The sequence below is a fragment of the Equus caballus genome, chromosome 11, assembly GCF_041296265.1.
Source record: "Equus caballus isolate H_3958 breed thoroughbred chromosome 11, TB-T2T, whole genome shotgun sequence".
NCBI classification, from domain to species: domain Eukaryota; kingdom Metazoa; phylum Chordata; class Mammalia; order Perissodactyla; family Equidae; genus Equus; species Equus caballus.
In genome coordinates this window covers 26,307,512-26,327,598 of record NC_091694.1, presented here as the reverse complement: position 1 = coordinate 26,327,598, position 20,087 = coordinate 26,307,512, and the positions used below count along the sequence as shown (strand labels likewise).

Genomic DNA, 20,087 nt, shown 5'->3' with positions numbered 1-20,087 from the left:
GGGAAACTGCTGGGGCTGTAGTTTAAGCTGAGTGATGTGGGGGACAGGGTTCCCTGTGACGGTCACAGGCAGGAAGTGGGCTTTCACTCCATTGTGGGGGTGTTGGTTGTTGGAGGTGTCCTTGAAGAGGAAGCGTGGCTCGGGGGTCACCTGAGCGGGCGCAGGGTCCTCAGCAGCCGCAGCACCCTCAGCATGCCCAGGATCTTGGTGCCGCTGTCGGAGACCATGGACACGAGGATGTCGATGATGGAGATGAGCACCAGCAGCCCGTCGAGCACATTCCAGCTGCTGCGCAGGTATGCCTGCTCCCCGAAGCACCAGCCCAGCGCCACCACCTGGGGACGCCCACCAGTCACCACCACCGCCACCTCTCTGCGGTCCCCAGCCCTGCCCCCAACTTGTGGCCAATCCTTTCCACCCCGACCAGGAACCAGAAGGCCCTAAACCAATGCCAACCCCCCATCACCTTCACTGTCATCTCCGCCAGAAAGACTGCGGTGAAGATGTAATTGGAGAGGGTCAGGAAGATGCGTTCCTGCAAGACAGAGCAGCCAGGTGTTGCCCGCCAGGGCCCCCCTCCTGGGGCCAGGTCTGCTCTGCATACAGAAGCCCGGGACTGCCTCCAACATTTGACTCAGAAAAACGATCCCCATCCTCCCCAACAAGGCAGACAATCTCCTCCCCCGCTACACACACACACACACACACACACACACACACATGCAGCCAGTGCCAGGCCCCCAACTCACTAACAGCTCCATGGACAGCCTCACCTTTGCCTTCCCACCCCCAGAGGGGCCTGGAGGGGGATATGATCCTCACCGCACTGCTGTGTGAGCCCCATATCTCAGGCCCTATTCCGTGATTCCTTTCCTAAAACTGGGGCAGGATTTAACTTCATCTCTGACCTCCCCTATTCTATGTCTCTCTGCTCCACGTACTTGCTCTCCTGCTGTGTGCCCCAGAAATAGAGCTGCAGGGCAAACTGGGGGCCTGAGTGCAGGCTGTGCACCCCCAGGCATCGTATTTCTGCCAGGCATAGGGTGGGGCAGGGTGGGAAAGAAGGCAACCCAGCCCCCTGATATCTGTGGGCTGATTCTGTTGCTGGGTGGCCAGGAGAGGGGTGTAGAGAGCTGGAGAGGCAGCAGGCAGAGCGTGAGTGCCAGAGACAGTGAGAAACTGAGAAAGGGGAAGGAGAGAAGCATGCCCAAGGACAGAGCTGGAGATGGGCGAGCTGAGTGGGAAGGTGTGGCGACAGTGGCAGAGAGCTCTTGGGTGGGATGCAGACAAGGGGGCCAGTGTGACCAGATGCCCTGGCTCCACCCCACACAGACCCATCCCTCACCCACCTCTTCCTGAGCCAGCCCCTCTATTCCTCAGGCTCCCTCCATCCCTGCCCTGGCCTGGCTGGAGCCCACCCTAATGGAAAACAGAAGCCCCGACAGCATTGAAATCTAAGCAATGGTATGGGAGGCAGTGAGAAGGGGCGGGGAGGCCACCTCAGGCAAGTGGTGCAAAATGCCATGAGGGGCAACAAAGCCATACCCACCCGCCCTTCTAGCACCCGAATCATTGTCAGCGGGGAGGGGCTATGATGCCAGGCTGGGAAGAGACAGCTCCCAGAACCAGCTCGGCCCATCCTGGAAGAGGTTGGGACCCTGAGAGTAGGTCCAGATACTCGGGCCTCTGGCCTCTCCTCTCCTTCAGGTTCACAGCCAAGCAGAAGTGATGGACATCCCCCCTAACACCCCTGAAAACCTACTTGTTTGTGACCTGGCAGGACCATGAGGAGCGAAGGGCAGCTTCCCTCTCCCACTCTGCTTCACCCATGGGGCAGGCTGGGAGAATTATCTCTCCCATTGGTGCGCAGGTCATGGGTGAAACTGCTACCCTTTGCCGGGAGCAGGGGAAGGAAGACCACTCATCCTAGGCAGCTCCAGTCTCACTGTTCACATGACCCCAACACTCACTGACTCACACATGGGCCTCACAAGTCTCTGGCTCATGAGAACACGCCATCTGCAAACAGCCAGGGTGCAATGGAGCTCACTTTTCACCCAGGTAAAGAGCAGGGCCCACTTCCCTAGCTGGGCTGACGTATCACAGAAGGGAAACCAAGGCAGGAGAGGGACACAGGAGGCATCTTGGGGCACCAGTTGCAAGGGGCGGAGTCAGGGAGGCCTAAGGGAGACTCCTGGCTCCCTCCCTCCGTGTCTCTCAGCCTCTTTGCCCGCCTTGCTGGTGCTGGCTATGTGACTGCTAACCGGGGAGGGGCCTGGCACCGAGCAGGCACTCAACAGCCACCGTGTTTAGTCCCGGTGACTCACAGCGCTGTGGGGGTCGATCTTGGGACGCTCCATGGCAATGGTGATGCAGTTGAGGAAGATGATGACAAGGACCACATGATCGAACATCTTGTGGGTGATGATGCGGTGACACAGGAGGCGGAACCTGCTCCAGGAAGGAAGCAAAGGCTGAGCAGGAAGGAGGCAGGGCAGGGCAGCAGTGAGAGGCACCACCCCTCGGCCCCTACCCCTCCTGGGCCCTCCCTGCCCGAGGCCCTTCTCTCACATGCCCCCCTGTCAGGGGACACTTCTAGCGTCTTCTAGCATCATTGGAATGGCATCATGGGATAGTTTCCTGTGAGGAGAGATCGGGGCGCAGGTCAGGGGGCCCCCCTGCCTACCTTGACTGAGGTGGGAAGATGTAGGCAGACCATGAGTCTCGCTCACGGCAGCAGGCAGGGAGCCGAGCTCGGATCCATGCTCTTAGCCGTTCTGCTTTGCTCTGTAGAAGGATCCCCAGGGTTGTGAGCACGCCAGGCCTCCAGGTTCACCACCCCTCCCCTCTTTCAGCAGCTCCACGTGAGGGCTCACGACCCCTCACTCCTTGTTTACTCTCTCCCATTCTGGCCCAGCCCTCTGCCCTGCTTCCTTTCCTGTATTCCTCAAACCTCCTCCTCATTTCCCTCTAAGCCTCCTCTCAGCCCCTGAGCATCCCTCAGGTCCTTCATCTCCCCCCTCTCCTCCCCTGTACTGTCCCCTCCCCCAGGCTCTCCTCTCTTCTCCCATCTCTGCCTCCAGCCCAGCCCCCTGCCTGCCTGTCCTCCCTCCTTCCCTCCCCACTGGGCTCGGAAGCTGCATCAATTATCAAACATTGTACCCATCACAGCTGTCTGTTCAAAGACACACCTGGGATGAGGAGACACTACCCCTTCTCCTCACATGCTAACCCTGGGGTCCTGGGTCCCTGAGCCTCATCCCCAGGGTTAAAGGTGGCAGCCAGGGGGCTAGGGGAGGGGAGAATGGGTAAGGATGAGAGCGAAATCAAGGCCTGTGATGAGGTTGTGATGAGAGAGGGGGTCAAGGGAGGGCATCAGTTTGGAGAGATGAGTGATGGGTCTTTCTGAGTCACAGGGGGAGGGCCATGAAAGATTCATACACATCTGCCCGGAACCATTCATATCCACCAAGGGCCGCCCAGGCAGGATGAGGATCTGGGGCTCGGCAAGGCGGGCGGAGGGAGAAAAGGGAGTGTTTGGAGTTTGGCTTGCTAGGTTGGCACCCCCTGTGATGCCTTGGGCACAATGCTAGCTCTCTGAATGCCACAGCGCTGGGAGGGGGCTGTCCCGTCCTGCGCCTGGCTGGGCACAGCTCCCCTCGCGCAAGGCCAGGGGTGAGGGGGTCTCTGTGCCCACAAGGGCCTCACCAGGTTGCCTTCATCATCACCATCATCCCCATCCAATGGAGGGTCGTCGGGCAGCAGTGCCCGGGCCAGGCGCCCTGGAGCTGACTTGCCATTGCAGTCCTGGTGCTCAGAAGCCGTGCTGCGACCAGTGGCTGTGCGGTGCAGCCCGGGCACCTGCAGCGTGTCCGGCAGGTCAAAGGAGCTCTTGGCCTCCCGTTCCAGGGAGCCACCATGGCGACAGTGACCACCCGCTGGGCTGGCCTGCTCCTCTTCTGAGCTGTCCTCCTCATCCTGGCTCTCCCGGCCCTCGCCCGATAACAGGGACCGCCGCTCCCCGCTCGGGCTCCTCCGCTTCAGGCTGGAGGCACGGCCCAGGCTGTTCCGGCTGGAGCGCCTGCTGGTCCAGCTGCTTGCTGCGCTCCAGGGACTGTGCGGGGAGCTGCGGGCACTCGGCTGCGGGGTGAGCAGGAGAGGGTGGTCTCAGCCAGGACCATGCAGCCCTGAACCCTACCCCCACAGGCACCCTGTCTCCTGTGAGCCTTCCTGGCTTTGTACCAGGTGTGGAGGTGAGCAGGAGCCCTGGACTCGATGCCTGGGTTCAGATCCTGTCTCACTCTAACCAGCTATATGACCTGGGGCGAGTGACTAAACCTCTCTGTGCTCAGTTCCTCATCTGTAAAACAGATATGATGCTAGCACCTATTCCTCATTAGTTGGTGAGAGAAGTCTTATCATCAGCTGAGCAGTATCATCAAATAACTGTGAGAGCATGGGCCCTGACACCAGCTTCCTGGATTACAAGGCCGGCTCTGTCACCTGCTCGCTGCAGAGCTTCCCACAAATCATTTCGGCAACCTGAGACTCAGGCCCCATCTGTAAAATGGGGATAACAATGGTACCTAGCTCATAGGGTTGCTGTGAGGATTAAATGTGTTTAGGACCCTTGTGAGCAGCATCTAGAACAGTGTCTGGCACAGCATCAGTAGCTGGATGGGGCTTGCTATTATCATGATGAGCTCTTAAGGAGGTAGAGACTCCCCTATTTTACAGAGGTGGCTCAGAGGTTGAGTCTCGCCCAAGGTCCCTCAGAGAACAGAAGACACAGGATTAGAACCCTGATCTTTTGCCTCCAAGGCCAGAGCTCCTTCATCTGCCTGCCTTACCAGCCCTACTGACCACCCGGGGCTTGTCCAGCCCATGGCTCAGCAGCTGTCCCCTTGGGCCTGCCCACCCCTGTCCCCTCTCCTTTCCTGACGTCAGCACACCTCCCACCTTCGGGCCCCTACATGCCACCCCTACCGGTGACTTCATCTCCTGGGCCGTCCCTGGCTCCCCGGACCCGCTGCTGCTGGTGCGGCGGGAAGCAGGGCCCAGTGCCTCAGCCAGGCCGGTGCTGGAGCTCTTGGGCAGCGACATGGGCGTGGCGGCCGTGTGGATGATGAGAGGCGGCAGCAGGCTCCTCGGCAGCTCCAGGTGCTCTCCCAGGGACACCACTGATGGGGGAGAGAGGGAGCGACCCTGTGTCCACTCAGAGTGGTCTCGCGGCCAGGGGCTGCACCCCCAGGATAGATACTCACAGGCCAAGTGCTTCTTCCTGTCCCCATTGCCATCCAGGCTGGGCGAGAAGAAATCGGGCTCTGACTCGGACTTGGTGGCATCTCCCTAGGGTAGGGGAGCATGGAGTCATTAGGGACCTCGCCGGGCAGGGGTCGGCAGGATGGACTGAGGTCTCCCTGTCTTCGCACACACACCACATATAGGCCACAGGAACCAGCAATCACGGCACAAGGCATGCATTGACGGAGGCCAGACCACCCCGGGGCCCTGACACCTCTGCCTCCCTCCAGCCACACCTCAGAGAAGACCACAGCTAAGCCCAGAGCCCACAGCACAACCGGCCTGGCTGAGACTGGCTCCAGGAATGGCTGAGGGGAGAGGGGATAGCTGGGCAGGTTGGTGGCACAGGCCAGAGGGAGCTGGGGACCTGAGTGAAGTGGTCACTAGAGCCTCAGTTCCAAAGGCTGCTAGTGTGCCCTCTGCTTTCCCTCGATGGCTGCCCTTCCCGAGCCTCAGACCCAAGGACCCTGGAAGGAAAGACCCCAGACAGAGCGGCTCAGCCCAAGGATGCACTTCAGAACCTCTCCTTCTTCCCTCCATCTTCCCCAAGCCCCGCCCCTGCCCCAGCCCCATTTTTACCTCTCTCCCTGTCTCGGGGACAGTTTTTTCTTCCTTCTTAGCAGGTCAGTAGGTTTCCCAGTAATTACACACTTCTCCTTAAGAAGTTATTAAAAAATACTTGATTGCCACTTTTGATAAGGACATAAATATTGCGTAATTGGCATCTCGGGGGATCATTTTCATTAACTCAGTTTATATTCCTAACGAGGCCTTTAATTATCAAGTGGGATCTCCAGGGGGCTGCTCGGGAGGCACAGCACCATGGAATCCCACGGGGATCCTGACTTCGCCCTGAATTCTGGTGCCAGCACAAGAAACAGCAGGGCACTAGCTCAGTGTGGGAGCCAGAGGAGGAGCATGCCCCAAAACACTTGCTGGACCTCCTGTGTAATCAAGGGGCCAGAGGCCTGGAAGTGGATTTAAAATTCTGGGACCTTCTGGCAAAAGGCATCTCCCCCGCCCCCACATCCTCCAAAGACTTTGTCCTGAGCTGAGGCAGCTGTGGGGTCTCCAACAGGGGCTCAGGGCAAGGGGGAGGGGAGAGAGATGAAGGTACATGGTCTGTGGCCCAGGTCCTGACTCCACTGAGGCCCTACGACTCGAACTCCGCGGGGACCTCAGCGTAGGCACACACACGCGGTGTACCACACACGTGCACACAGAGGATTCTAAGTCCCTTCCTTCTCCCGTCCATCCACCGGTCTCACAGGACGGAAGGGTGCCCCGTGCAGGTTGATGGGGGCAGAGGGAGGAGGCACCTCCCCTCAATGTCCTCAAGGGGGAAGGGACTTAAAATCAAAGCCAACCTCACGACACCAGTGACCACCACGGCTACCACAGGTTGCACAGCAGCTGAGCGTGAACACGAGCACAGAGACACAGAGACGGAGTGGAGGGGGCACGGGGCACAGGGCGCATGCCGACTCATGATCGCGTACCTACCCCCTGGGAGTCGACAGGCAGCTGAATACAGCTTAACTGTCCACTCGCATCTTCCCGTTTGCTGATTTCCTACAGGGAGAGTGGGAGGCAGGGGATGGGCGCTGGTCACAGGTGCTTGGGCTCTCAAACATCAGCAGTGTCGAAAGGGGAGGGAGAAAAGGAGGGGTGCAGACCCCAAGGGGTGGGGGCAGGATGAGACATGGGGGTGGGAGGAGAAGAAAAGGGACAGAACAGCCTTCCAGAATTCAACCACAGGCCCTTGGGCCAGAATGAATCTGAAGGGTGAGGGCAGAGGCCATGAAGATGGGGCAAGGGCAGGAAAGGAGATGGAGCCCCCCCAGAAATCCTAATAATAACAGCTACCCTTCTCTGGGGGCGTGTCAGGCATGGCGGAAGTGCCTCATTAACACTAAGCTTGCCTCCTCCCAAGGTGGGAGGGAGGTACCGCTGGCTCCATCTTAGAAGAGGCACTGAGGTTTGGAGACGTTAAGGAAACTGCCCCAAGTCACAGAGAGAGTAAGAGGTGCAGCTGGGTCTCACACCTGAGTCTCCAGCTTGCCTCTCCCTGGTTGCGAGGCAGCGGGCTTGGGGAATGGGCAGGAGGGCAGGAATGAGGAGCGGATGGAAGTCAGAGGCTGGGGAGGCGGCAGAAGGCCAGGAGCAAGAGCAGGCGTCCTAACTCTCATCCACTCTGCCTGCATCCCTCCAAATCAGAACGGGGCCAGCTGCTCCTACTGGGATGGGATGTGACAAGTAACACTGAGAGGACGGCTATGATGTTGTTTCCTATCAATTAACGGCCTCATACCAGGCCTGCTGCCTGTTCATTTAATTAAGTGTGTGGATGATAAATATACAAGGATTCAGGGTGCTGCCCCCTGCAAGTTGGGAAATCAACAGCTGAGCAGGCCTGGCCCCCTGGCCACCCCCTCCTACCTCCTGGCGGGGTGGCAAGGCCAGCAGGGAGCTACCCTTGAGGCTGCCTACTGGTGAAACCCAACAAAACGGGGCAGGCACTTCCTCCACTGAGGCGGGTTGTCTCGTTTGTAAAATAAACCTCGCCGGATTGTGGGGCTCCCTCAGAGCCACAGGTGCGGCCCCCTGAAACTCTGTACAGGAGAGGGCAGGGGCCTCTGGAGGTGTCCAGGTCTCTGGCATTAAGTGACCAACCCCCCCATCCAGGTGTTGGCCTACCACATGCAGGACAGTGAGCAGCTGGTCCAGCCCCTCACCTGGGCACTTCAGGGCCAGGCCACTGCCCATCCCCATGGAAAGGGGTTGATCCTGGAACCCTTTCTTTATCCCACCCCAGACCCAGGCATCACATTCTGAGTGAGACCCACCCCTCCAGGCCCCTGCGCTCTGAAGGTTGAGGATGCTGTGGCCCCAGACCCTGGCTGAGCCCTCAGGCTGGGGCAGCCACAGGCCCCCAGCAGGGCCAGAGTGACCAGGCCTGGCCAGAGGGCCGGGCTGCTCTCTGTTCCCACACGCAGACTCTGCCGCTGCTTAGCAACCAGCCTGCTCAGTAGCACTCAATTTAACAAGGTGTTTGCTGAAAGGGCCAGTGGTGGGGAGGGGGCTGTCTGCGCGGCGCACCCCCAGGACTGCCATGGTGGCTGAACAGCCAGTTGAGGGGAAGGGAATAGGCTCGGGAGTCTTCCATTTCCCTCCACAGATTTCCACAGGAATTTTTCTGAGGGAATCTTAGTCGTCAGGAGCTGTGGTTTGGAAGGGGCTGAAGGACCCTGTCCTCACGCAGCTCCTCCTCCCACAGGCCAAGAGCAGTGGCTGAGAGTGGCAGGTCTCCACAGAGACCCTGGTTCTTGTGGGAGCATGGTGTCACCCCTTAACCCTTCAGGCCCCAGGGAAGCCCCAAAGAAGTGTCCCGTCCCACGGAGAGTGCCAACATCCCTCCCTCCCTGCAAGAGGTCCAGCCATCACCATGGGCAGGGCCAACCTCCCCCACCAGCTGCCCTCACTGCCGCCCAGCGGGGAGGAAGTGCGATAATAGATAACTACAGAATTGCAACGGAAGCCGGAGAAGGCCAGTGCGGGACTGCACCCGCACGCCACCAGCCCAGCCCGGCCCACGGGAACAGCCCTCCCTCGCAAGGCTGGGAAAGAGTCGAAAAATAGATTTTTGTTTTTCCACCGTGTGCTAGGTATTTATAGACCAGGCCGCAGCGGGAGTTTCCATCCGGGTCACCCGAAGAGAACTGGACCAAGAGCTTCTCCACTCCCAACCTGGAGCATTTCTAGGCTGGGTCAACGTGACCTGTGCGAGGTGCCAGGACACCGGGCTGGGCCTGGGGCTCAGGTGGGAAGAGGGGCAGAGCTGCGAGAGAGGAGGCGGGTGCAGCCCTTCAGGCAGAGGCTGTGTTCTGGCATGGCAAGGGTGGGATCAATGTAAATCAATATTAATTGATGATGCCGCCTGTGACGAAGGTGATGGAGCCTAGGCTGGAAATAGGACGCTCATCTTTGCCATGCCTGCAGCTAATTGGGCTCATTTCTCACCCTAGGCAGCTCAGCCCTGCCCGGGCCCTGGTGGCATCTTCATCAGCTCAGCCAGAGCTCAGATGACTTGCACACAAGCTTCCCCCACCCCTAGGCTCAGATGGGTCCTCTCTGGATACCCCCAAGAGCACCTGTGCTCAGGGATCCAGCTGCACCACGTGCCAACACTTATCCTGTCCAGCTCTCTGGGGAAGGGTCTAGCTGACTTTGAGGGGGATGCCCAGTCGGCAGCTAACCTGGGACCCAGGGACCCCATAGGACCTGTCTCCTGAGTGCTGAGGGCTGCCTGAGACCCTGAGCCTCCCACCCCTGGACACTCTGCTGCCTAGTTTGAAGGGCGCTTTCTGCGGGACATCCCAGGCCGCCACAGTGCAAGCTGGGCAGTGGATACCTCCTAGAAGTGGACTGTTGTGGGTAGGGGGTTACCTCTGCCTGGAAGCCCTCCACCAGGATGGCGACAAGCAGATTAAAAAGCACGTAGTTGCCAAAGGTCATGAGGGCGATGAAATAAAGGGCAGCCCAGGACGACGTGGAGGCCATTCCGTTGTACAGCACCTTGTTCCAGTCCTCCTGTGTCAGGATCTGTGGGCAGAGGACAGGACAGGAGTCAGGGCCTCTCCCGGGGGTACCACCCCACTCCCTCACCCCTGCCCTGTTACCCTCCCACCTGAAAGACGGTGACGATGGCCCAGAGCAGGGAGTCAAAATTCTTCCGGTCCGGCAGCGTGTCCCCGTCCCGCTCAGATGCAAATTTGCAGCCGAAGAGATGCATGCCCAGGATGCTGAAGACACAGGAGCCACAAGATGGGGGTCAGGCCCCAGTACCCCCTGTCCCTCGGGCCCCTCTCCCGGCCGGCAGAGATGCCGCACCTGCCCTCACCTGAAGATGAAGATGAAGAGCATGAGCAGCATGCAGAAGGTAGCCACGTTGTCCATGGTCTTCATGAGCACCACGAGCTGCCGCTGTAGCGCCGGCAGGAAGCGCACCAGCTTCAGCACCCGCATCAGGCGGAAAGTCCGCAGCACCGACAGGCCGCCCCCCTGCTGGCCCACGATCTCCCACACACTGCGAGAGAGGGTGGTCTGAGTCCATGCACACTTGCCCTCCCCCTGTCCCTCCCTTTGAGAGGGCCCAGCAGCACCTGAGGGCCTGGACTGGCCGGCACACCATGAGAAAGTGGGGCACAGATGGGCCCTCGGGCCTCCAGGCAGGAGCCTCCAAGATGGCAAGGTTTTGCGTGACAGCTCCAGCCCTCTCCACCCGCCCCTCCAGGCCGGAGATCACATCCTGGCAATGGACAGCCCTCTCCCTCAATCCAGCCAACGCAACAGCATCAAGTTATAGAATATTTGCTTTGTTCCTTTCTAATGAAATCTAAAACCAATTCCAAAAAGCAATAAAGCAGTTCTCCTGGCCCCAGGCCTGGGGGCACAGAGCACTTTCCCAAGGTCTTGGAAACCCTAAAGCAAGTCGCTGGCATCTGAGATGGTTTCCAAGCACTTTGCAAGCAAGGACAGCTAACTGGGCCTCATTCCTTCTCCAGCTCCTCTCCAAAGCCAACTCCCCAGTCCTCACCCACCCCAGGCCTGTGTCGGGTAGAGGATAAGGAGCAGAAGTGGGGAGAGGAGACTGCAGAGGGGCCCAGCCAAAGGACATGTGAGGCCAAGCTCTGCCTGAGCAAGCTAGGGCCGAGGGAGAGGATAGAGTAGAGTGTGGGGGCACAGAAAGGCCGCTCCTGGGGGAGTGGCAGGTCCTGTGGGTCAATGGCGCCTGACTCCAGACCCCTCCACTCCAGAGGAACAGGCTGCATGGCTCCGTGCTCCAAGCACAGAGAGAGAGAGTAGAGGGGCAGTTATACCTGATGACAACAATGACGCCATCGAAGATGTTGTAGGGGTTCTTGATGTAGCCAAAGGGACCGTACACGAGCAGCTTCAGCAGCATCTCCAGGGCAAAGAGGCTGGTGAAGACGATGTTGCTGATTTCCAGGGCGTTGGTAAGCTCCTCGGGCTGGAGGGTAGGGTAGGGTATGAAGCAGCTGCAGCTTGTCCCTGAGCCCCTCATGTCAGTCCTCCCAAACACGGAACCGCAGGGAGAGGAGGAGCAGGAACAGCAAGATGGGGGAGGGGCCCATGGTGGTGCTGGATGCTCAGGCTCATGGGGAGAACCCTCCCCGATAGGGTCCATGAGGAAATGCATTCAGGGGCAGCCACCACACAAAACCCTCGGCCCCCAGCCCTTCCCAGCTCTGGGTCTCAGATCCTGGGGCCACAGCCTCACCTGAGGCTTGTGCTGTGGGTTCTGCCCACCTCCTGCTGGGATCTCCGAGACCCATCCTGTCCTTTGCTGACATGTCAGCTCGTGGGCCCAGGCTAGCAGCGCTGGTGACAGTGCTGGCCAACGTCACAGGGCGATTGCCAAGGCCTCACGCGCATACCCAGTCACACAGCCACACGCAGTCACACGTGCTCTACAATTACTCTCTGGACTTGGCAGCCTTCTCTTGAACAACTGTTAGCTACACTGCTTCCTGCCAGACACACGCACACACAAACACTCACACACACATACCTATGCATACACACACAAACACACACGTGCACACAAACACGTGTACAAGCATACACATGCACAAACACACTCACACAAGTACACACACACACGCACACATGCAAACATGCTTACAGGCAGAAGGGAGACCCCAAGACTGGTTGTCATAGACGAGGAGGCACCTGAAGCTGCTACCTGAGACTAGGACCCCTGGGTTAATTCTCAGCCTATCTTATCAACTCACTGTGAGACCTTCAGCAGGATTCGCAAACTCTCTGGCCAAACATAAAATACTGGAGGTAATTATTCTTATGCCCCTACCTAGGGCCTGGCACTGGAACCAAGGACATATCCAAGAGAGGTCATCAGAACTAATGACAAACTTGATCTCATCTGCTGTTCCAGCTCACTAGTCACCCCCTCCTTCCTCCTCCTTTCATTATTTTTTTTTCCTTTTTTCTCCCCAAAGCCCCCCAGTACATAGTTGTATGTTCTTCATTGTGGGTCCTTCTAGTTGTGGCATGTGGGATGCTGCGTCAGCGTGGTTTGATGAGCAGTGCCATGTCCGCGCCCAGGATTTGAACCGACGAAACACTGGGCCGCCTGCAGCAGAGCGCGCGAACTTAACCACTCGGCCAAGGGGCCAGCCCCCTCCTTTCATTATTAAGTGCCTACTGCATGCCTAGCAATGCACCGGGTATTACAGGAGCTGCACAAGCATGCCAGCCATGCTCCCTGCTCCCAGGAGCCCAGAGTCTAGCTGGAAACAAGTTGTACACACACAAAACAGCTGAATAACCACAAGAGGCCTTAGATGCTTCAGAGCCAAAATAAATTATCCAGACAGTAAATCCAAGAGTTCAGGGGAGAGAAGGCGAGGGAGGAGCACACGGGAAAAGCCCGAGTTGGAGGCAGCACTTGAAATGAACTCTGAAGAGTGAGTGAGGTCTCGGAGAGAGACGGGCAGGAAGACAGCATGGGTCGAGCACAAGGAATGAGCCTTGTTTGGGGAAAAAGGGAGAGTCAGTGGGGGCTGAGGGCTGGGGATACAGGGTAAGATATAATTGGTTCAATGTAGCCCACTGCCCACCTGATGGGGTGTCTTGATCACCCAAAAGCCCAAAGTCCATAGTAGCCGCTCAAGAAGTATGAGTTAAATAAATAACCAAACGAAGCCTTAGTCCGTCAGACACCTCCCCCTGTTTACCCAGCTGCCTCCTCTGGCTGGCTGCCCAGGTAGGTCACCCAAGCATGGAGCCAGGCCCTGGGCACCACCAAATGTATCCTAATGGCCCCAATCCATGTGGCCAGCCTGGGCGAGAAGTGGGGAGAGCTGGTAGGAAGGGCCTTTTGACTGGTGGGTGGACATGTGTGGGGTCAATGGCTACTCAGAAGGAGACCAGCTCTCAGCTTGTGCATGGATTCTTTCCAAAGGCAGGGCCCAGGGAGCAGAGCCAGGATCAGCAGGCAGGGCCTCGAGCCAGCTGTCCAGAGAGTGAGTGGCTGTCGTGTGGGCTGGTGTGGCATGGAACCCATTGCTCTAGCAGATTTTGAGCGAGTCTTTGCTCCCCAGACTGCGAGTAGGGACAGGAAGAGGACTGTCACCTGACCTTGTGAAGGGGGTCACAGAGATAAAACCTTTAGTCCCTCCACATGAGCATGGAGCAGGTGGTGGCGAAGGGGCCATTGGCATGACAGATAAAGCCCAGGGCTCAGACTCCTCCTGACTAAGTGGGCCCCCCCACTCTGTGCTCTCAAGTCCAGTCTGCTGGGGAAGCCATGGTCAGTGAGCCTGCCTCCCGGTCACTCTGCCACCTGCCCTGCTTCCTATCCTTGCATTGGATAAAGATGATGAGCACAGACCACACAGGTGTGACGCTGTGCAGTTCCCTGGCTCACCATGTGTGTCACCTCATGCCATCCACACAACAGCCATCACACCCTCGTTTAACACAGCAGAAGAGGTCAAGAGATGGTGAAGGACTCATTCAAAGTCACAGGGCGAGGAGAACCAGAGAGTGGGCCCCAATCCCACCTCACTCTGATTCCAATACTAGATTGTCAGGATGCAAACCGCACCCGGGGGACAGCGGGGAGCCCATGAAGCCAGACACGTGCATGGACTGAAGACCTCATGTGTCTTCTAATGTCTATAAAATGATATTTCACATGAGCACAGATGGACGAATGAAGAACAAGTCGATGTGAAAGCACAGCTGAGATGCACTAACAAAGAGGGGCTTTTATGGCGCATAAATTATACCCCAAAAAAGCTACCAAAAAGAAAAATTAATCAAACGTTTTTTTAAAAAGTAGCTGAAAGCACTGTAGCTTTTTGGATCACATATTTAGTCAATCAGTGGATCATAAAAGTACAATAACTGCTGGGCGTGGAGAGGGAGGGTGTTCTAGTCATTTCCTGGTGTTACGGACGACAGGGTTGCTGCAGCCTGAACCCAATGGCTCACAGACACACACATGCCCCACTCACCTGCACACCAACCAAGAACCTCATCAGAAGGGGTGGTGGTGGTGCAGGGCGCCCCCCAGGCCTGCATCACTGTCCTTGTCAAGGGGGAGCGGCAGCAAAGGCTGGAGTCCCCACCCGGCCAGTCCAGGCAGCTCCAGGACTGTAGAAGCCGGTAGAAAGGAGGGCCGGGCACTCTTCTGGGCCTGCCCTCGCCCACCTCACTGCACACACTTAGGAGCAATGCCCCTTCCCTTCCAGGGCCTCCGTATCCCCCGTGATCCCTGGGAAAAAAGCCTTCCCCCGCAGACAGCCAGGTCTGTCCAAGTTACTAAATCGGAGGCTGGGAATGTTCCGCAAACTCAGGATGAGGACGCAGAGACACAATCTTAGCAACACGGTTGCCCCAGGGACCAGAGCTGCGGTCAGGGCCACTGTAGCTGAAAAGGGACAGGGAGGGAGCCAACTTCTGTTACTACCCTCCACGGCCCCGCACTGTGAATACCTTCCTCCCAGGACTTCATTTCCTCCCTGCTCACAACTAAACAAGGGAGGGACAGGAGCCTCCTAGATGGCCGAGGAAACCGAAGCTCTGAGAGGTATGGTAACTTCATGGAGGTTACACCGCTGGCTTAGACAGGTGCAGAGCTAGGTCTGCCTGGACTTTCCTCTGCATCTTTCCACACTGCTGCCCCCTCTACCCTGACAGCCCATCAGACACACACAAGCCCATCAGGGGTTACCAGCCTCCCCTCACTGACTCTCCCCTGCTGCCAGGAAGTCCTTTCTCAGGTCCAGACTGCATCCTCCCTCCTGTTCACAGATGTCGAGGCCCAGTGGGGGCTTCAGCGAGTTGAGGCCTGGCAGCCTGAGTTTCTCCCACCCAGAGGCCCCAGGCTCTTCTCTGGGCTGACGCTAATTGTAAATTTCCCATCTTCCAACACTTCCCTTCCCCTCAGCCTGCCACCTGGAACAACTGCGGCCCCAGCTAAGCTGCTAAGCTGTTCAGTACTTCCCAGCACCAGGCCCCTGAAACTTACAGCACCTCCATCACCCAGCCCTTAAAGAGCCCACAGTGTGCACACCCTGGTGGTACAAGGTGGAGTTGAACCTGAACGCAGGAGGCCTGCCAACTCTGAGACTTCCGACCTGTGTGACCTTGGGCGAGTCCCTTAACATCTCTGATCCCCGGTGGCCTCCTCTGTAAAACAGAGTAATACTACCTCATGGCAAGTCTGCTCTGCAGAACACAGGAGTTAAAGCCTGTGAAAACGCCCAGCCCAGAGCACGCTCAGGTGGCCCTGTGGGCACTGCCAGTGGAAGCAGGCCTCAAACATGGCAGGAGAAAGAGCCTGCAAGGCTACAACCAAGCACCACGCTGGGGGTCAAACCAGGAGCACCCCAGGAGCTCAAACCCAGCGGAGATGAGTGGGCCAGTGGGGCAGGCATCCCCATCTCGGGGCAGCACGAGCAAAGGTGCCGAGGAAGGAGGGTGCAGGGACCAAAAATCAAGTGGTCTGCCCTGGTTACAGGGTGGGAGGGACCCGTGGGGGACAAGGTTGCAAGGTCAGCAGGGCCCAGGCAGAATGGCCTTGACTCTGCTCCATGACGCAGGCTGGACTTGCCTCTGCCCGCAATGTTGCCATTGAGGCTTCTGAGGGAAGGGAGGAGATGTGCAAAGAAGTGTATTAAGAAGATTAATCTGGCTGCAGTGGTGGCAGCATGCAGAGGGCTTGGAGAGACCAAGAGATGGAGACCAATTAGGGGATACTGCAGCGGTCCAGGCAGGAGGCCTGAGAGCCAGCTCTGGCTAACAGTGACATGCAGGGAAGTCTCAAGGGGGTGAACAAGCCAGACCAGAGCTGAACGGAAGCCTGGACGAGTCACCCCAGCCCTGCCCAAGCGCCACTCCCACCCCCATCTCCTCAGCTCCCACTTGCTCCACTGACCCTGAAATCTCTGCTCCTCAGCTCACCTCACTTCTGCTTTTGACAGTCCTGCCTGCTCCTCCCACACATCCAAGGGAAGTGGTCCAGATGGACCGCAGTGATGGGGTGAGTGTCACTGGGTCAGTGGGAGGCGAGTCTTCAAGGAGGTGTGGGAAGTCAGGGGACACCTGAGTGTAGGAGGTTTCCAGGAAATCCCACAGCCCTCATCACACAGGCCTTGCCCTTCGCTGTCCCCATGGATGCTCTCCAGCTTGGAGCTTTGCCTGTCTAAACATATCTCCTTCAGGTCCCTGGTGCGCACTGGGCCCACCGTTAGGTGTCATTGTGTCCCACTGCCTCCTAACCAGGGGATGGCTTTAGCCCTTCCCCACAACCTCCCGCCAGCTCCCCGAAGCCACCCCAAGTAAACACACAAGCTAAGTAGGCACAGGGCACCCACAGTGCTCACTCGGCTTGGAGACAGCGAACCCAAAGCCCTTGCCACTTACCATTCTGGAGCTGTGGCCCCTGCCCCTCACCCGCCCACACAGCCTCTCAGCCCGGAGTCTACGGTGAACTGTTTAAAGGCTGTCCTCATGCCGCAGACCTTAGAGGGCTCCTGTGCTGCCCAGTCTCAGCCCAGGTAAGTCCCCACCCCCTCCGCCTCTCTGCTGCGGCTGTCAAATTGCTGAGCATCGCTAGAAAGTCACGAACCAGTGCTGACTGGACAGGCGATGCCCTGCTGGGGGCCCCATGGCCGCTCCGTACCTTTATTCACTCTCCTCTGTTGCTGGTCTCTCCCCCAGGGCTGCCCCAAACCTCCCTCTCCTTGGCTCCCATCCCCACTCCCAACCTGGCCTCCTGCTTCATGGGGCTCTGCTTCCCTCCCGCAAACAGCTCTGCGTCCTGCAGCCTGCTCATCTCTCTTCCCCGCTTGGAAAGGAGCCGGCCCCTCCTCCACCTGCACCTCCATCTCGCCCCCGCCCCCGGGCTCCCCTGGGCCGCATTCCATTCCATCAGTTATCCCTGGTCCCCCAGCTTCTCTGATCTCCTTTCTCCTGCCTGAAGGCAGAAACCTTCAGGGAATCCAGGCCCATTCACCCCTGAACCCCAGGCCCCACCACTCCAGCTCTCTCCAAGCCCTCTTCCCAGCCCTCCTCTTAGTGGATGCCTTGGCAGCATCTGAGCCTGCTGCCAGCCCTTCCTGCCTGATGGCGGCCTCCCCTCACTTTCCTGACCCTGTGTGGCCACCTCCTGCCGTCCTAGGACTCCTCCCCTGCTGCCCTTCTCCCCTCAGGCCAGCGTTCCTCAGATCCCAGTCTGATCCCACTCCCTCCCCTTGGCTCCCCCCTCCTCGGCCATCTTCACCTGTCACTGGAGTGTAGACGACACTAAACAATCCCTCCAAGCCCTAGGCTCCTCACCCTGCGAGCCTGCCTGACAGCCTTCCCGGGAGGGCCCATGGCCCCTCCAGGGCAAATGCACCACGTCCACCCTCTCACCTCCTCTCCCAAACTCCCTCTTCCCGACTCCCCAGCTCCATCGCTCTCCAGGATTCTGTCCTGAACTCTGCAGTGATCTGGGAGTCACGCCTGCCCTCATCCTTCCAGCAGCAGGTGCCCCGGCCCACACACCCTGCCAATGGAAGTGCTGTCCCCCACCCCCACGTTCTCCCTGCCACTCCCATACTTGGGGCCCTTATTGCCTCTGATCTGAGCGACAGAAATAGCCTCTGGGCCCCTCCTCCAACCCAGCCGGCACCTACTGGAAGCTCCGGCTTCCTTCAACACTGCTGGACTCATGTCAGTCCCGCTCTGACACCTCGGGTGCGGGTGAGGGGAGGCAACACGGCTGTCCTTCACAGAGTCCCATGTCACCCTGTGCATTCCCACGCCAGGCCGCTGAAATTTCCTCCAATCCCTCCCCGCAGACCTCTCTGCTCCCAGCCCCAGCTGCCAATCCCACTTATCTTTCAAGGCCCCTCTCAAAAGGCCACCTCCTGCAGGAAGCCCTTCCAAATCCCCCACCTGGTGTGAGCATCTCTCCTCTGCCCCAGAAGCCTCCCTTACAGCGTTTGGCATAATCATCCGTGAAGCAGAACGGACTTTTCCGTTAGAAACTAAGTTTCTCAGGCGCTTCTGGCTCTGCCCCCCCCAGCCTCCTGCCGTTCTATTATTCCATTCCAGCGTGCTGTGCACAGGAGGTGCTGCCCGTGGCTGCTGAATTAGAGGAGCCTGGAGCCGGAGGGAGCCTGGAGGAATGCGAGCATCCCCTTCGCTGGCCACCAAAAGCCACCCTTCTCCCTCCCACCTGGAGATCCTTCGAAAGTCTGGGGCCAGGGCAGCTGCAAAAGGATTATCATCCGAAGTCCTGCTCGGCCCCCAGCCCCAATTCCTCAGCCAGGGTTCCTCTGCCTGGAGGCCATGGACTCCTGGGAGGCCCAAAGGATAGGCTTGGGGTGGGAGGCGTCCATAAGCCCTTGTCCTCACAGGCCACATTTGGGGTGTCTATGCATGTATGTATTTTCTAGGTAGAGGGTCCCTTCCTTTCAGAAGAATCCAAAAGGAGTCTGTGAACCCCCTCAGAAGTTAACACCTACCACATCTGGACTTTCCCCCACCCCACCCCCAGCTTCTCTCGCCTTGAAGAGCCGACCTCACTCACTTATAAATAGAAACCCTCCCTGGACACGGATCTAGAGTGACAAGATGGGCCCAGAGTCTGAGCAACGAGCAGAATCATCACCTGCCCTGTCCTCTCCCAGCCTGAAAGGCCGTCTACTCTGGACCCTCCTTCTCTCCCATCTGTAGCCCAGGAGACCACAGGCCGCCTGTCCCTACCCCAACCCCACACATGCTGTTGTCCCTCTTCTAGAAAATGAGGCTAGCCCCTGTCCTCAGCAAGCCACAACCAGGAGGGGGATGATTAGGAAGCTCCTGTGTCCCCAAGACCCCATCCCTACACCCTCCCCTCCTCCTGGAGGGGCCTTGCGTCAGTGCAGACCCAGGTGGAGGCAGGGTCCAGGAAACAACCTATCTTCTGAGCTCCACAGCCTACTGGCTATGTGCCGGGATGTCCCATAGGCACCTTGTGTGCAAAGTCCTCCAGCCCAAATCTGCTCAAGCCCCAGTGCTCCCACCCCAGACAGAAACATAGGTGTCACCCTTGCAGCCTCCTACCCCCAGATATCCAGTTGGTGATGAGTCCTGCAGATTCAGACACCTGCCAGGTCTTCCCAGCCCTCACCTCTCCATCTCCAGGGACAGAGATGTATGAACTGCCTGGACCACTGTAGTAGCCCTCTCATTGGCCTCCCTGCCTCCTGTCTCCCCTCCCTCCCTCCTGCTCCCCACATAGCTTCTGGAAGACTTTTGATAGAATGCAAACCTACTCATATCATTGACCTGCTTAAAACGTTTGTTAGGGACCTATTATCTTCAGGACAAAATCCAAACTCCTTCCTATGCTTCTCAGGACCTGGCCCTGAGTTTTTTTCCAAATTCAACTCGTGTCACTTGCCCATCCCAGCCCCCACCCAGTGCCCTACTCATTCTGAATTCCTTATAAACCTCTCCTTCTGATGTCTGGTGTCTCTGGCCCTCCCCTAGGCTGTGCCTTACCCTCCACCCTTCACTGGGTACATCCCACTCTTCCTTCAAACTCAGCTCCCAGGCCAGGTCAAGCCCTCCCTGAATTATTTCCCCAGGCTGGGTCACAGGCTACTCCTCCGTGTATCTTCTCTGAGCATGTACTACAAGTAAATGGGACAGTTGACTGGTCAGTGACTTCTTTGAGAGGATGGATGCAGTGCCTCAGA

General features: G+C 58.2%; 1 protein-coding gene across 15 annotated transcripts in view; it reads right to left on the bottom strand.

Annotated features, from left to right (window-relative positions):
* CACNA1G (calcium voltage-gated channel subunit alpha1 G) overlaps positions 1–20,087 on the bottom strand; it is a 63,168-nt gene that overhangs the window by 21,838 nt on the left and 21,243 nt on the right. For 9 of the 15 annotated variants that reach the window (XM_023652725.2, XM_023652731.2, XM_023652737.2 and 6 more), the window contains 12 exons: positions 11,184–11,335; positions 10,205–10,390; positions 9,992–10,106; positions 9,751–9,906; positions 6,808–6,876; positions 5,265–5,349; positions 4,987–5,180; positions 3,709–4,140; positions 2,687–2,787; positions 2,328–2,451; positions 467–535; positions 151–335 (listed from right to left, as the gene is read on the bottom strand). In XM_023652725.2, coding sequence (XP_023508493.2) covers positions 151–335; positions 467–535; positions 2,328–2,451; positions 2,687–2,787; positions 3,709–4,140; positions 4,987–5,180; positions 5,265–5,349; positions 6,808–6,876; positions 9,751–9,906; positions 9,992–10,106; positions 10,205–10,390; positions 11,184–11,335 — 1,868 coding nt within the window. The remainder of the gene's footprint in view (positions 1–150; positions 336–466; positions 536–2,327; positions 2,452–2,686; positions 2,788–3,708; positions 4,141–4,986; positions 5,181–5,264; positions 5,350–6,807; positions 6,877–9,750; positions 9,907–9,991; positions 10,107–10,204; positions 10,391–11,183; positions 11,336–20,087) is intronic. The other 6 variants (XM_023652741.2, XM_023652727.2, XM_023652734.2 and 3 more) reach the window with 1 other exon arrangement.